Source organism: Dermochelys coriacea, chromosome 12 (assembly GCF_009764565.3).
Source record: "Dermochelys coriacea isolate rDerCor1 chromosome 12, rDerCor1.pri.v4, whole genome shotgun sequence".
NCBI lineage: Eukaryota > Metazoa > Chordata > Testudines > Dermochelyidae > Dermochelys > Dermochelys coriacea.
The window spans coordinates 23,386,072-23,402,562 of record NC_050079.1 but is presented as its reverse complement, the minus strand read 5'-3'; the positions used below and the strand labels follow the sequence as shown (position 1 = coordinate 23,402,562).

At 39.7% G+C, this 16,491-nt stretch overlaps 1 protein-coding gene across 2 annotated transcripts in view; it reads right to left on the bottom strand.

Annotated features, from left to right (window-relative positions):
• TDRD12 (tudor domain containing 12) overlaps window positions 1-16,491 on the bottom strand; it is a 124,201-nt gene that overhangs the window by 93,305 nt on the left and 14,405 nt on the right. For both annotated transcript variants that reach the window (XM_038367731.2, XM_043494929.1), the window contains 7 exons: window positions 14,969-15,024; window positions 11,562-11,647; window positions 9,366-9,564; window positions 7,436-7,515; window positions 4,369-4,445; window positions 3,456-3,513; window positions 1,955-2,059 (listed from right to left, as the gene is read on the bottom strand). In XM_038367731.2, the coding sequence (XP_038223659.1) occupies window positions 1,955-2,059; window positions 3,456-3,513; window positions 4,369-4,445; window positions 7,436-7,515; window positions 9,366-9,564; window positions 11,562-11,647; window positions 14,969-15,024 (661 nt within the window). The remainder of the gene's footprint in view (window positions 1-1,954; window positions 2,060-3,455; window positions 3,514-4,368; window positions 4,446-7,435; window positions 7,516-9,365; window positions 9,565-11,561; window positions 11,648-14,968; window positions 15,025-16,491) is intronic.

Below are 16,491 nucleotides of genomic sequence, written 5' to 3'. Positions count from 1 at the left end.
CCTTCTCGTAACTGTTGTTCTTCAAGATGTGTTGCTCATGTCCATTCCAAACCCACCCGCCTTCCCCTCTGTCCGACTAACTAGCAAGAAGGAACTGAGAAGGCAGCGGGTCGGCAGGGACCTATACTGATGGCAGTTTTGAAGTGCCATAGCTCCTGAAGCTTGCTTGTCTCAGTCTCCAGACCTGACATAGTGCCGAGGGCTGTAGGTCTGCTTGGTTAGGATCTTTAGACCATTTCTTCATTCCAGTACAGAAAGTACTTGGACAGGCCCTGGATCTATGTCCCCTGTCAGAGGATGTTGAGGCAACTGACCTTACAGAGGACAGTGTTCCTGCAGATGGTGTCTCAGAGCGTGAGGACGAAGCCCATTTCTTCTCTTCAAGAGAAGCAGGGAATGAGGATCGGCAGACGACCTGGCAGAGCATGAGGGCCTCACAGAAGGCCGGGCCTGGGTCCAATGCAGGTCACAGTGATTTCTCCATGAGGAAAAATTTTAACCAAATGTCCCAGTCTTTTCTGGCTCTGACCTGTTATGCCATGGCACCAGGACACTTTTGTGGGACATGTCCCTCTCCCAGGCAGCAAATACACTGTGGGTTGCTGTCCATTACCAAGAAAGCGGCCCCAGAGGGGCATACCTCTTAAACCCTGGGGATCTAGGCATAAGGATGAGGGGAAAAAGCTTCCTGATCTGGAAGAGAGGGAAAATGAAAACCTACTCTATTGAAATTGCTGTAAAGGTAAAGTAAAAACAAAAAAAATGATTTTTTTAGATTGAAGGAAGGAGTAGTAGTACTAACTACACTACAACTAACAGGTAAGGCACTAGCTATTGAGGGAAGAGGAGAAGCAAGCTTTGCTTTGGATTCCATCCCAGACCAAAGATATAGACACACACACACACACACACGCCCCGTGCTCACAGCACAAGAGAGGGAGGTACGCATGTGTGGTCTGATGGGCACTGCTGATGAAGATATTCAATCCCAGGCGCTGCCACACCTGCAAGCATAGGGATATTATTTAAAGAACCACTGCTTAGGAACCATTCTGAGGCCAGCAACCATCAACGAGAGCCTTTTGATCAAATAAGCCAAAGTAAAATCAGTGAGGAGACTGACCCACTATGAAAAATTCAACCAGCTCCATATACTTCTCTTGGATATAGTTGGTGTTGAATGAAATAATAAAACTGAGTGTATTTAAAAGCTTTTGTCCACTTCACAAAAAAACCAAACTGACCCTTACCATCCAGTCATTGTAGGATTTGTTGAGATAATATGCTCAATAATGGGATCTGAATCTCACCTGAACACATTCAAAATTACCCTTAAGTTATCAGTGGATGAAGTGAAAACGGAAGCCATGAAATGAAGGATCTCTGTGTTAAAAGTAGTAGCGAGGCACTCAGATAATAAAAGATTCCATCCTCTCCCCTCTAAATTCTGAGGAAAAAAAAGACACTACTGTCATCAGCACCTTCCCTATCCATCCCCTGCTTATTGCTGGCTTTGGCCCCCCAAAACAGTTCCTCGGGAATCTGGCTCTCCATGTTAAGCACAGGGAATTAAGCACAAACGTATTCCCCTCTATGCCTCTTGGATGAAACACATATAGGCAAATACCCTTTTCCCAAACAGAGGTTCACAAGAGAGGCAGGGAGGTTCTGCCAGTTCATTGTTGGAGCAATTCTGTTTCTTCCATCTGTATCATAAAATAAGTAATCTCCTAGCTCCTGCCTTCACCAAGAAATAGAGGCAGGGGCTGGAAATTTGAGAACTGAGTCTGAAAGTAGTATTTTTTTTTTCAAATGAACACACTTGCTGTTCACTCCTGCCCCTCTTTAAAAAAATTGAGTCCTTTAATATTTGAGGAGCGTGCTGGGGCATCAGAACTATCCTTTAATATATTCAGTGTATTCAATATATTCAAACAATAAATGTTAATATTACCTTTTTCAGATCTACCAAAAGTGGTGTTGTTTCAAGAGTTGAACGTGGCTCTATTTTGTTGCTGAGAACAATAGGAGGTTGTTCTGTATTGATCTTTTGAAACTCCTGAAAGTACACACATCATTTAGAAAACGCTAACATAAACATGTGTAATAAAATGTAGTAAAAAGTTATTTCATATGCTACCCCACAAAAGTGGCCAGAGTATATTTTATTTAAATTTTACGTTTTTAGGAAAGGAATTATGAGTAAGAAAAGCTACTCGCCAGTTTAAGTGCTTCTGCATATTCCCACTAGTATAGCTCAAAGAAAGTGGGACTCTACATACTTTTTTCAAGTGCTCAGACTTAAAAGTTCAGCTGAATAGTTGCATGATCCCAATAGGCATTTCATTTCTAGATTTTTTCAAAACAGAGATTACAGTGGCATGCATAATGAAAATGGGAATGTGCAGAGGCAATTTTTGAAAATCCTATTTATTTTAATATTTTGCCAAACATCTGCACACCTTTTCTTAAGCATGCAGACTCAGTGCGGTTGCATGGTTGTTCTTGTTAGATTATGAACTAAAAAAAAAAAGTCAACATATTAAAAATCTGGGCTAACCAACAAAGTCTCTGTTTGTTTTCCTAAAAGAGGAAGAAATCTTCATTTGGTAACTGGAAACATCTCATTTTCCTCTCCCATCGACTACACAGATTCTGGCTACTCTTAGTTACTGTTTAAAGGAATAAGAACTTCTGGGCACAAATCTGAGAGCATTTAATGGACTGCCCCCATGTTGTCCATTCAAATAAAATTTTCACTATTAGCCAAGGGGTCTGTACTTTTAAAAATATTTTATTCAAGATGACATTCTTGGGTACAGATGAACTTGCTCTCCCACTTTGAAATGGGATTTACAAGAACTTTGATACAAAGATTTTACCATATAGTCTCCACGTAAGCACCAGTGTATTCTTTGCTGTAACTTCTTAAAGTAACAATTCTTAGTCATTAAAATTTGATATTCAAATAGAAAACTCTAAAAATTCAGTATATTTTAGAATGATGAACCAAGATTAATTTTTAAGACAAACTTTGTCTAAAAATTATGCTATTTGGAATATATGTGACACGTCTGCACATGTAATATTTTCAGATATAAAATAACCAAAAGCATATGTGAATTCCAGAAGTTGCTCTCATAAGTCTATCTGAATCACATCTACCTAGAGCAAAGCTACACAATTATGAAGTATTATTACATTTCAATTACACAGAAAACAATATGAATGCCAAGATAAATGTTAACAATTCGGGTTCTGAATAAGAGGGCATGATGATACACATCTTGTCTAATGATAATGCCATTGTTGTGTCCTATTAAACTTTTTATAAGGAAGTATTTAAAATATTTTAAAATAGGACTCATTTGAGAACAATGTTCAATTACAAGGCCATAAAGAGCTTAGCAGTGAAGTGTATACAATAAAAATGTGAAGTTAAGTTTTAGAAATACCTGCTGCTCATAATGAACATCAGTTTTCAATGGATCAGGATTCAAAAACTGCAGGAGCCTGAAAAAGTGTTCAATTATTAAATCCAACACTTTTGAAACAGTGATATCATTTTCCAAACACCATCACAATCAGTTTTTAACTTCACTTAAAATTATTATATATACATTAATATGCTGTGAAATATTTCAAATGTCTAGCATGTATGCAAAGACTTTAAATTCCCTTTAAAAAGCTGCAGAAATTCACAAGAAAACAGAAATTGTTGTTACTAATAAATCAAGACGTTCAGAATTTAATACTTGCCTTTGACCTATAACAATCAGTTATGGGAACCATTACTCAAATCTCAATAGCTAATTTCTGAAGATACAGAGAACTAAATCAAACTTAATCCAAGAAAAAGAGGGTTTGAAATTTCAAAAAGGGAAACAACCGACCGAGTCTGGCTTCAACTGCCAAATTCACTCACTTAGCAAGTGCATGAAAAGAAAGCTATGTATTTAAAAGGAAAAAGGGGGAAAATATACTTCATGCAGCCACTTTTTGCATTCTGTTCTTTATCTCCTTTAGTTGTTTTTAATTATGTTTTCATTTAATGCACTAGAATAAAAGTTATGGCATGAATGTAGAGAGATACAAAAACAGTTACAAAAGACTTAGAATTCATCTAACATAGATGAGACATGCCAATACTTACACTTAGTTCATGTTTGACTATCTAATCTATATCCAATTCTCTCTGTTTAAATGTAACCACTAGTTTTACTCCAAAGCACCACCATCAACAAATCCCCCAAAAAGCGAAGTTCTCTTTTCATGGCCTCAAAAAATTGGCTAAAAACACTCTGGGATTTTGTATTATAGTTACATACAAAAACCACAAAAAACTCCACAATAATACTTGAACCATACCTGTTTACCTGCACAGTAGGCTGCACAGAAATATTTATATTTTCTTTAGAAGACAAACCCACAGTTGCTCTGACAGTCTAACAAAACAAGACAAAAAACAGATAAATATGTTGTCATTGCCCTGAGGAAAAGCATCTTAGAAAATCATTATTCCATGTGAAAAATTACACATGATAAAATTTGTTTTGTTTCTCATGCAACACCTCCACCACTTCCAGCTAAAAAAACAAAAGCTGCAATTCACCAATAACAGCCAGAGAAAGACAAGACAAAGTTAATTTCGCATTTTTGAAAAAAATATAACAGAACAAAAAATAGATAAAAGGCAAAAGAAATAGATAATTTTTGTTTCAGAATTAAGAGAAAATGCAAACAGGTAATTCATGACAAACATTATCAGAACACTGAAGATACTTTAAAAAGTTAGACATTCAGACTATTGCAGTTAAAAAGGCTTAAACACTAAATAAATCTAGGAATTAAATCAGTTACCATAACAACACCAACCTTAAAAGGACATACTCACCCAAAATATAGGTTGCTTCACAAAATGGGAGCCTGTCCTCAAATCCCCTGAGTATTTTTGTGGCTTTAAAATCAAATTCTCCTAAGTATTGTCCCATGATACTGTGTGAAAGATCCACACAAAAGAACAAGGGAAACAGACCGACTATATCAGGGGTCTCAAACAAGCGGCCCGTGGGGTTATCTTCTGCAGCCCACCAGCTCCCTGTCTCCCCCCCCACCTTCAAGTACTTACCTAGAGCGGCTCCAGCCTGGCATGCACCGGGGGCAGGGCAGGCTCCCTGCCTTCCTGCCCTGCCCCCGTGCCGCTCTGGGAAGCGGCCGAAACCTGGGGATGGGGGAGGCACAGGAGTCTGTTTGTTGCCCTGGCCACTCCTCCAGGCACCACCCCCCGTCGCTCCCATTGGCCGGGAATGGGGAACCATGGCCAATGGGAGCTTCAGGGCTGGTATCTGGAGGAGTGGCCAGGGCAACACGCACAGCCCTCTGCCCCAGGTTCCGGCTGCTTATTGAAGCGGCGTGAGGGCAGGGCAGGCAGGCAGCCTGCCCTGCTCCCAGTGCACGCCAATCTGAAGCCCACCCCCAAACCCCTCCTGCAGCCGAACCCCCTGTCCTAAGCCCCCTGCCCCACCCTTCCTGCTGCACCCTGCACACCTCCTGCACTCCCTGCCTTGAGACCCCTGCTGCACCCTGCACCCCGACTCCCTGCCGCACCCCTCACCCACCCCACACCTCAACTCCCTGCCCTGAGCCCCCGCCACACCTCCTGCACCTCAACTCCCTGCCCTGAGCCCCCGCCACATCCCACACCCCTACTGCATCCCCTGGGGACAGGGAGGGGGCCGAGTTGGGGTGGGGATTTCAGGGACAGGGTTGGAATGGGGGCAGGGATGGGGTGGGAAGAGGCAGGGCCTTATGGAAGGGCTGGAATGGGGGTGGGGCTGCGGGCAGCGGGGGGGGGTGTCAGTGATGCGGCCCACGGGCCAATGTACTAGTCCTCATGTGGCCTTGTGGTCATTTGAGTTTGAGACCCCTGGACTATATAAAGAAACAGTGAAACTGACTATGCATGAAGTGTTGTAATATGCTACCTGGCAGGGTAGCAAGTAAAAGTTTTTCTGACAGAAATAAATTAATTAGTGTCCTTTTAACTCTGTTCCTTACCCCTGATTGCCATTTCACATCAAATTTTCACATGTGAGCTACAACTTCATGGCTGCAAATGCAACAGAGAAACAGATTGTGTGTGTACATACAAACAGAAGTTCAAGTGACAGAGTCTATGAGCCTAGAGACCCCCTCTCTTGACAAGTGTATATTAGCTGAAGATTCAAGAAGCAAGCTCTCCAAGAAGTCTGATTTGGGGAAAATTTGAATGTTGGTTTGAGATACAATTATTCAAGCTACTGCTAAATATTAATGTATCAGGTGTTGTACTCTTCACTGTGTTACATTAATGAAAATATTGAACTATTTGTATAATGGAATGGAGAGTATGCTTATAAAATTTGCAGATGACACCAAGCTGCAAGAGGATGCAAACACTTTGGAGGATAGGATTAGAATTCAAAACAACCTTAACAATTTGGAAAAAGGCTCTGAATTCAACAAGAGAAAATTCAATAAAGACAAGTACAAAGTATTTCACTTAAGAAGGAAAAATCAAATGCATAATTATAAAATGGGAAATAACTGGTTAGGTAGTAGTACTACTAAAAAGGATCTAGATGTTACAGTAGATCACAAATTGAATACGAGTCAACAATGTGAGGCAGCTGCGAAAAAGGCTAATATTCTGGGGGGGGGGGTATTAACAAGAGTCGTATGTAAGACCAGGGAGGTAACTGTCCTGCTCTACTCAGCACTGGTGAGGCTTCAGCTGGAAAACAATGTATAATTCTGGGTGCCACACTTTACGAAAGCTATGGACAAATTGGAGAGTCCAGAGGAAAGGAACAAAAAGTTAAAAGGTTTAGAATACCTGACCTATAAGAATACTAGGCATGTTTACTCTTGAGAAAAGACAACTGAGAAGAACCTGATGACTATCTTCAGATATGTTAAGGGAAGTTACAAAGGGGATAGTGATCACTTGTTCTCCATGCCCACTGAAGGTAGGAGAAGTAGTAATGGGTTCAATCTGCAGCAAAGGAGATTTAGGTTAGATATTAGGAAAAAATTTCTAATTAAACTAGAACAGTAGTTAAGCTCTGGAAAAGGCTTCCAAGGGAGGTTGTGGAATCCCCATCAGCGGAGGCTTTTTAATAACAGGTTGGACTAATACCCGTCAGGGATGGTCTCAGTTTACTTGGTGCTGTCAACAGAGCAAGAGAGTGGATGTGATGACTACTCGAGGTCCTTTACAGACCTACATTTCTACGATTTTATGTAATTTATCTGGCCTGGTTTTAATTTAGTACTAATATAAGCAACTGCAGAGGAAATAAATTAATTTTACATTAAAGAGCACTTCTAAACATCAACACATTTTATGCAAATTTTAATTTCAAGTTATGTTTGAAAGATGGTATGCAATACTTACAGACTCAGTTTTTCCATTAAGAGCAGGTGCAGCAATTTTTTTGCATGTCTTTTCAAGAAAAGAATGAGAAGCATCACCACCTAGAGGACACATGATTATACTTTACAACCACAACTGTAGCTACTATAATAGTTCTCAAAAATATATTTTTGTTTTTATTATTAAAAATCACCATATGTATATGAAACCATACATGGTCTATAACAGAGCTATAAAGCTATAAAGAAACTTAAAGAACAAAGTTTCCTAATTAATTGTATAAAATCTTAAGACATTTAGCTACTTTTATGAAGAGCGTAAATAATTCTAAAGCTTGTATAGTATCCACAGGGCAGTGCATGCACTTAAATATTTGGGCCACTATGTCTACACTGCAATTAAAAACCTGTGGCTGGCCCATGCTCACTGGGCTCAAGCTAAGGGGCTGTTTAATTGTAGTGTAGACATCCGGGCTTGGGCCGCAGCTCAAGCTTTAGGACCCTCCTACCTCACAGAGTCCTACAGCTTGGGCTCCATTCCAAGCCCAAATCTCTTTGTTGCAATTAAACTGCCCCCTAGCTTGAGCCCAAGTCAGCTGGCATGGGCCAGCTGCAGGATTTTAACTGTAGCGTAGACATACTCTAGAGCACAGGTCAGCAACCTTCGGCACACATCTGCAAGACATTTTGTTTACGTTGACAGTCCGCAGGCATGGCCCCTGCAACCCCCAGTGGCCGCGATTCGCCATTCCCAGCCAATGGGAGTTGTGGGAACCAGCACCCAGCATGTCCCTGCAGCCTGTGCCACTTCCCACAGCACCCCTTGGCTGGGAATAGTGAACCACAGCCACTGTGAGCTGCGGGGCACCGTGCCTGAGGACGGTCAACGTAAATAATATATCTTATGGCCCGCCAGAGGATTACTCTGATGGGCCACGTGCCGAAGGTTGCCAACCCCTGCTCTAGAGGGTCTAATATTTACCAGAGCTGATCTCCCACAGCTCCCCTTTACTTAAACTGGCAATAGTAGAAGCAGAAATCAACATTGCAACTGTGAATAAGAAATGAGGCAAGACATAAAAATGGCCATACTGGTTCAGACCTATGGTACATCTAAGCCCAGATGCTCATGCTTTACAGTAAATGGAGAACAAGGCAATTTATCGATGCATCCCGTCATCCAGTCCCAGTTTCTGGCAACAACAGGCCACGAAGGGCCTTTAAAGTGAAGAAAAGAAGGTTAGCGCAGAAAGCTGAGAGCAATGAAGAGTTGCAAGAAACAGAAGCACAGGACAGGATTATAGAACAGTTTGATGGTTTCAGAAGAGCGGAGAGAAGAATGAACGAACTTATGATATAATTCAGCAAGGTCCCAGGATTTCCTCCTCCAAAGGCAATGAGTGGAACTAGTAACAAAGACAAGGGGAGAGACAGCAAAAGCTGGAAACTGGTAAGGCAGACAGAGAAATGGGACAAAGAAAAAGCTGGAGTTGGAAGAACAGGTACTGCTGAAGATAGTTATCAAAGGATTTTTTGTTATGTAAACTTTGTGTATTATCAAGCTTCCACATTTTAAGCAGATGGCCCTGCATGTATTTCATATAACATTCTTGTGCTCCTGAAGATTCTACAGTGTCTTTGGACTGTAGACATATATAGCCTAAAAATAGATCCGAACACCTCACATTATACTAGAAATACAAAGTGCCTATTTCCTGATCTCAGGAACAAGATCCAGCAAACTTTTAAACCTAGAAGACTGCTACTATTTCACTAGAATTAACAAAGGGACTGAGAAGTTGTGTTCAGATGAAAAAAGAGCAGCTTTTGGAATAGAAAGTATGTCACCCAGTGCAACCAACACACAATTTACGTCAATATAGTACAGAGTTAACTCCTTTTTTTGGAAACTATACTGGGCTTCAGAAGGATTAAGTATACATTGTACTCACCTGTTTCAAGATTATTGTGTACCTTCCCCTGCATTAACATTGGCCAAAGAGCAAATGCAGGATTGATCACTTTCTCTGGAGAAGATTTCAGACATAATGAGGACCATGGCTTTTGGCTTTTGGCAAAATTAACTGTGTTTTCTTTAGTCATCACATAACGAGCAAAGTTCTTTGCAACAAGATCATCATTAACACAGACCTAAAAAACAACATATTGCCTAAACATGAAGATAAAGTACAAAAAGGTAATCAATTGAAAATTCACAATGTATATTTGGAATATAGTTAAAAGATTTGCATGCCACAGCATAGTAATGAAAATGATCAAAGGTCTATTTGTGGACATTTTCAGCAGAATATCCTTTTAACAGCAAAGCAAAAAGGGAAATTCACTTCTAGTAGTTAGCATTTTGGTACTGTGTTCTACTCCGCAGTTCTACTCTGAAAAGTGACTTTGCAAAAATAACATTATAGGGTTTCATGCTTACTGTCACTCACTAAATTATGCAGTGAATGTGCTCAGTCAACATACAATGGTTTTCTTCTATGAGCCCTGAAAGCTCATTGTGATTGGAAAGTCAACCCGATTTCTTTCATTTTCATACATCATTAAGAGCAATGGCAGGCCAAATTATGTCTTCAGCTACACCTGTGCAACCCTGTTGTCTTCAAATGTCATCACCAGTGACTACCACATCCTCCACTGGCTTCAATGATATTGCTCAGATATAACTGATTGGAAATTAGCAAACAATTATCTGAAAGTGCACAAGAGGGAATGTAATCCAGCTCATTCATTCAGCTTTACCTTGGTAACAAAAATAGTAAAAAATATATTTTGTCACTAATGTAAGCAAATGTTATGATGAATACATGCAAGAATATGGAAACTAAGGAGCAGAACCATACAAAGGAGAATCTGCCAAAGAACCAACTCACCTTTCTTGTCACATAGAGGGTTACTGTTGCAAAGCAGTGGACTTAAAGTAAGCCACAAACTTGCAGTAGCTTTTAACAGGTTAACAGTCTAAAATAAGTGAAAACAGACAGCATGGAAAGTACTTAAGGCCAACCTCTTCCAACATGGTTACCTAATTCAGATACTGACATTCATATTTAGACACCTAACCAGCAGCAGACTGATTCTCTCAGGCGCTGACAACTCTCAATTCCCACTGAAGTTAATGAGAGAAATATTCTCAGCTAGGCAAACTCTTCACTGAGCGTATGTTCTTTGTTGTTCTTGGGAATTTATTTAATTTATTTACTTATTTTTAAGAAGCTGGAGTTTCAGGTAGTTTATTGAGTAGCACAATAGGAATGAACAGAATTTTGGATGCCTTCTAAATTGCTGTCCTTGAACAGCCAAATGTCCACATAAAGAAAACCATGCACTCCCATTATAAATGACAAACATGATTTAAAAAAAACAAATATAAAAAAAAAACGGCACTAAAGGCAGCACAAAAGACACCTAAAAAAAAAAAAAGGGTAATTTCTAAAAAATAGGCAAATAGAAAGCCAAGGTTTTATTTTAGAAGAACCTGTTTGGCCTCCCCAAAAGACACCACGTTGAAACACTTTGTGTACATCAATCTCACATTTACAATTTTCCCTCCTGCAGTCCGTTTCAGCAGCAGCTCCATGACTTATCAAGCCAGGTCCGAAACTATACAGTCTGATTCATAAAGGGGCAGATCCTAATTTGAACAATTATTTAAAAGTTAAGTATTCCCTTCCCCGTTCCCCCCCCCCCCCCGTCACACACACACACACACACCACCACCACAAAGGGGCTACATGTTCAAAACTATTCCATGCAAAACTGCAAGTGTTTTCCCCCAGTTAGCCATTTTTGGCATAACTGATAAACAAAGTATTTCTTACAGTCCTGAAAAATCCACTTGTTTGTTCTCCTATAAATTACAAATGGCTGAAGGATTTTTGCACTGGAAGAATGAAACACTTTTCAGGGAGCTATGAGCACCAGGGACTTAAAATAAAAGTCCCATTAAATCCTTAATTTTAGCTTGCACAGTAACCGACAGAAGTTAATATTACTGTAGCTCATCCAGAATTAAACACACTCAATTCTCAATAAATTGATCCCATATTAATGTGACCATAGTGACATCCAAAATATTGTATGAGCACATATCTTCAGGTAGATATATTTGTAAGTGTAAGATACTCTACCTTTTCATCTTTTATTGTTACGTAAAGATAAACATCAAAAATGTCATCTTCTATAGCACATAACTTGGCCTCAATCTGGGTGGTTCCTAAGTGTAATAAAACAGAAGCACCAAAAAACATTAAAGAAGGAAAAATGTTTAATACCTAACTAATTCCCCACCATAGATTTCTTCCAGTGTTTTCATTGCTTCTTTCTGCACTAGGTCAAAAGGATTAAAGCAATTTCATTAAGACGTATACAACAGGTGTATTTAAAGACAAAGCACTGCCATATCGTAGCAGAGTCAAAAACTTCAACTGATACCTAACTACAGCCATGTTTTTGCAATATATTAATTGGTTTCACTAGTTCTGTAAACCGATAATTATAAATATGTCCACGTATCCAAATAAGATAATTGATGGATCACAATCTGTACTATAAAGTTTGAAACAGAGAAATTTTAGTCCCTGAAGGCAAATCTCAATGTAACCTTAAAAATGGAGTCACAGCTGACATCTCTATTATACGCACAACCATCTTCCCACAGGGATACTGTTGCATGTAATTTACTTCCTTTCAGAGCCTGAATAACTTCAGAGTGGTCTTCGCCCAATGCTGTATATCAAATATAACTAATCCATGATTTATACTAGGGTTGTGAAACGATTAAAAAAATTGCCATTAACCGTGTAATTTAAAAAAAAATGAACAGTGATTAATTGCACTGTTAAAGAATAACAGAATACCATTTATTTAATTAGTTTTGGATGTTTTCTACATTTGAAATATTTTTCTTTCAATTACAACACAGAATACAAAAGTGTATAGTGCTCACTTTAAATTATTTTATTACATATATTTGCACAGTAAAACCCCAAAATAGTTTTTTCAATTCACCTAATTCAAATAATGTAGTGCAATCTCTTTATCATGAATGTTGAACTTACAAATGTAGAATTACGTAAAAAAACACAACTGCACTCAAAAATAAAAAAATGTAATATTTTAGAGCCTGCATGTCCACTCTGTCCTACTTCTTGTTCATCCAATCGCTCAGACAAACAAGTTTGTTTACATTTGCAGGAGATAAATGCTGTCCACTTCTTGTTTACAATGTTACCTGAAAGTGACAACAGGTGTTTGCATGGCACAGTTGTAGTTGGCATCGCAAGGTATTTACGTGCCAGATGCACTAAAGATTCATATGACCCTTCATGCTTCAACCACCCTTCCAAAGGACATGTGTCCATGCTTATGATGGGTTCCACTTGATAATGATCCAAAGCAGTGCGGAGCAATGCATATTCATTTTCATCATCTTAATCAGATGCCACCAGCAGAAGGTTGATTTTCTTTTTCGGTGGATTGAGCTCTGTAGCTTACACATCAGAGTGTTGCTCTTTTAAGATTTCTGAAAGCATGCTCCACACATCATCCCTCTCAGATTTTGGAAGGCACTTCAGATTCTTAAATCTTGGGTCGAGTGCTATAGCTATTTTTAGAAATCTCACATTGGTACCTTCTTTGCATTTGTCAAATCTGTATTGAAAGTGTTCTTAAAATGAAAAACGTGCTGAGTTATCATCCGAGACTGCTATAACATGAACTATATGGCAGAATGAGGATAAATCAGATCACGAGACATACAATTCTCCCCCAAGGAGTGCTGTCACAAATTTAATTAAGGTATTTTTTTAAACGAGTGTCATCAGCATGGAACCATGTCCTCTGGAATGGTGGCCGAAGCATGAAGGGGCATACAAATGTTTAGCATATCTGGCACGTAAATTCCTTGCAGGGCCAGCTACAAAAGTGCCATGTGAACACCTGTTCTCACTTTCAGGTGACACTGTAAATACGAAGCAGCATTCTCTCCTGTAAATGTAAACAAGCTTGTTTGTCTTGCGATTGGCTGAAGTAGTAGTAGGATGGAGTGGACTTGTAGGATCTAAAGTTTTAGACTGTTTTGGTTTTTTCAGTGCAGTTATGTAACAAAAAATATCTATATTTGTAAGTTGCACTTTCATGATCAAGAGTGCATTATGGTACTTGTATGAAGTACAAGATTTGAAAAACACTTTCTTCATTTTTACAGTGCAAATATTTGTAATAAAAATATAGAAGTGAGCACTGTACATTTTATATTCTGTGTTGTAATTGAAATCAATATATTTGAAAATGTGGAAAAACATCCAAAACTATTTCATAATTTCAATTGGTATTCTATTGTTTAACAGTGCGATTGATCACGATTCATTTTTTTAATCGCGATTCATTTTATTGAGTTAATCGCATGCGTTAACTGCGATTAATCGACAGCCCTAATTTATACTAGTAGATTTCAAAATCCCCATTGATAGGCTTTGGAGTGTTTTAGACATTTATTATTGCCCTTTTCCGGCACATCAATTACTAGATTTGTATTATTTCCAGTGACAGACTGGGGATACATCTGTGTCACACTGTGAACACCATTTTGGACTGTAACCTTCACTTTGCATTGTAATCTCCATATTGCGTCATGACGTGACACCAAGGTGGTGCAGAAAACCAGTCTAATCCTGACAAGGTCAGCATAGTTTGGTCAGTGTATGCTCATGCTATGGTGTGGAACACCCTAGCAGAGGGTTAACAAGAGAACCATTAAGGGCCATCAACTCTGTCTCTCAACTACCAGCCTGTCCAGAAGTTCAATAAAAGCTCTTCAGCTCCTCAGCCAGGAGCTCAGAGGCAAGTTTAAAAAGATGGCTGCATCGCTAAGAAAGAGGCCACCTATTACCACATGCAAGCAGACCACGCTATACAAAGGGAAGACCAACAGGGCTGCAAGGCCTAAGGACACAGACCAGACTTCAGGACTCTCAATAGGGATGAGATGAGACTAGGGGACTACATTCCGGACTGTCTTAATTTTCCAGAGATCTGTAACTCATGTGCTTTGTTAAGAGTAAAGTGTCTGTATTAAGAATTTGCTTGGCTAAACTTGTGTTCCTTGCCTTCCTGTCACATTGTCCCTGAAGGGATTAACTGAGAAACCAGAGCTCCCATAGCCATTTGGACTCTAGGGATACATACCTAAATGGCTGGGAGCTTACAAGGGCTGTGGCACTGGTTCTGGGATCTAAGGCAGCCAGACTAGGAGGTCCTACTTCACAAGAAGAGGGCTGACACGGGCATCGCACCCAGGTGTATGCCTGAGGCCCCCAGAACTAGGAACAGCAATCAATCATTAACCAGACCCAGCAGAGCTTAGAAGCATGCAGGACTCGGGATTCGTGTCCTTTTACAACAGACCAATGCCCAACTAGAGAGGTGGACTGGACAAGATTGTAACACTTCCTATAACAAGTTAGCCAGCTGTTCATTTTGATTTCTCTTGTGTCATTTCAACAACATTCTTGGTTGTAACTGTATTCTTCTTTACCTATTAGAAGGTTTTGAAAGTACTGAATAGCAGCACTGTCCCATCTCTTTGCAGGTCTAGAAAGATATAAACAAGATCAATTATCTCTCTGTAGCATAAAACAAAGTGATTTTTCACACATCACTATTTTATATGATAGTACACTTGAATGAAATTATGAAAAATATTTTAACAGCTAAGTCAATTATAGCATACTACCAAGGATGGCAGTTGAAGCACCATCACTGGAAAAAACAAAGAACAGATTAGATACAACATAATAGGAATACTTTAAGTTTACTACACTGTGCATGAGTTCAGTCTAATTGATCACAGCTACATTTTCCAGTTCTGCTATCAAGAGGAATTGCACATTACTGATTTAGAATTGCTGAACACAATTCTGTCCCTTGATTGTATATTAGTAAAAGACAAAAACACGTTGGTCTATACCCTCAAAGAAAGTGAAGGAAAGTTAGTCTCCAAAAAATAGAACAGGCAATTAAATTGTAAGAACACATTCATTACTTTTAATAAAATAAACATTAAGCTATTGTGAAATAACGTTTAACAAGTATGACAAAAGTTTCCCACAGAGTTCACAATTTAATGCAACATGAATCCTTGTTAAAATATTTAAGGGTCCAAAAAAATAAAAAAGCACACCATTTAATAGCTCCTTATTTAAGTCGTGAATGCCTTATCAGCTCACACTTCCTATACAGAAGGCCCATTATAGTGATTATAACACCCGATACACATAGAATGTAACTTAAGTTACTGTGACAGGGTCGGGCCAGATGGCTACAGGAGAGTAACAGAAGGCAGATATATTAGCCCCAGGCTAAGTAGGTCCCTTTTCCCTGGGTAAGGTAACAGGGAAGATTCCAGAACAATCAGGAACCTTCTGGAGACCATTAAGACAGGCTGATTAGAACACCTACAGCCAATCAAGAAGGCAGGCTAATCAGAGCACCTGGGTTTTAAAAAGGAGCTCACTTCAGTTTGTGGTGTGTGTGAGAGGAGCTGGGAGCAAGAGGCACTAGGAGCTGAGAATGAGAATGAGAACGGGGATTGTTGGAAGACTGAGGTGTACATGCATTATTCAGACACCAGGAAGAAGGTCCTATGGGGAGGATAAAGAAGGTGTTGGGAGGAGGCCATGGGGGAGTATCCCAGGGAGTTGTAGCTGTCGCACAGCTGTTCCAGGAGGCACTCTAGACAGCTGCATTCCACAGGGCCTGGGCTGGAACCCGGAGTAGAGGGCGGGCCCAGGTTCCCCCCAAATCCTCCCAACTCCTGGTCAGACACAGGAGTCATCGACCTGGACTGTGGGTTCAGAAAAACGGCCAAGCTGAGGGCTGCCGTGAAGCTCCAAAGCAAGCAAATCTGCCAATAAGCACAAGACCCACCAAAAGAGAGGAGGAACTATGTCACATTACATATATTCCCTCTTCCAAACCAAACCAAACCGAAGACTACAAAAAAAAAAGAATAAACCACTTGGTTCATCAAAAAAAAAAATAGCAGCCATTGCAAGAGTG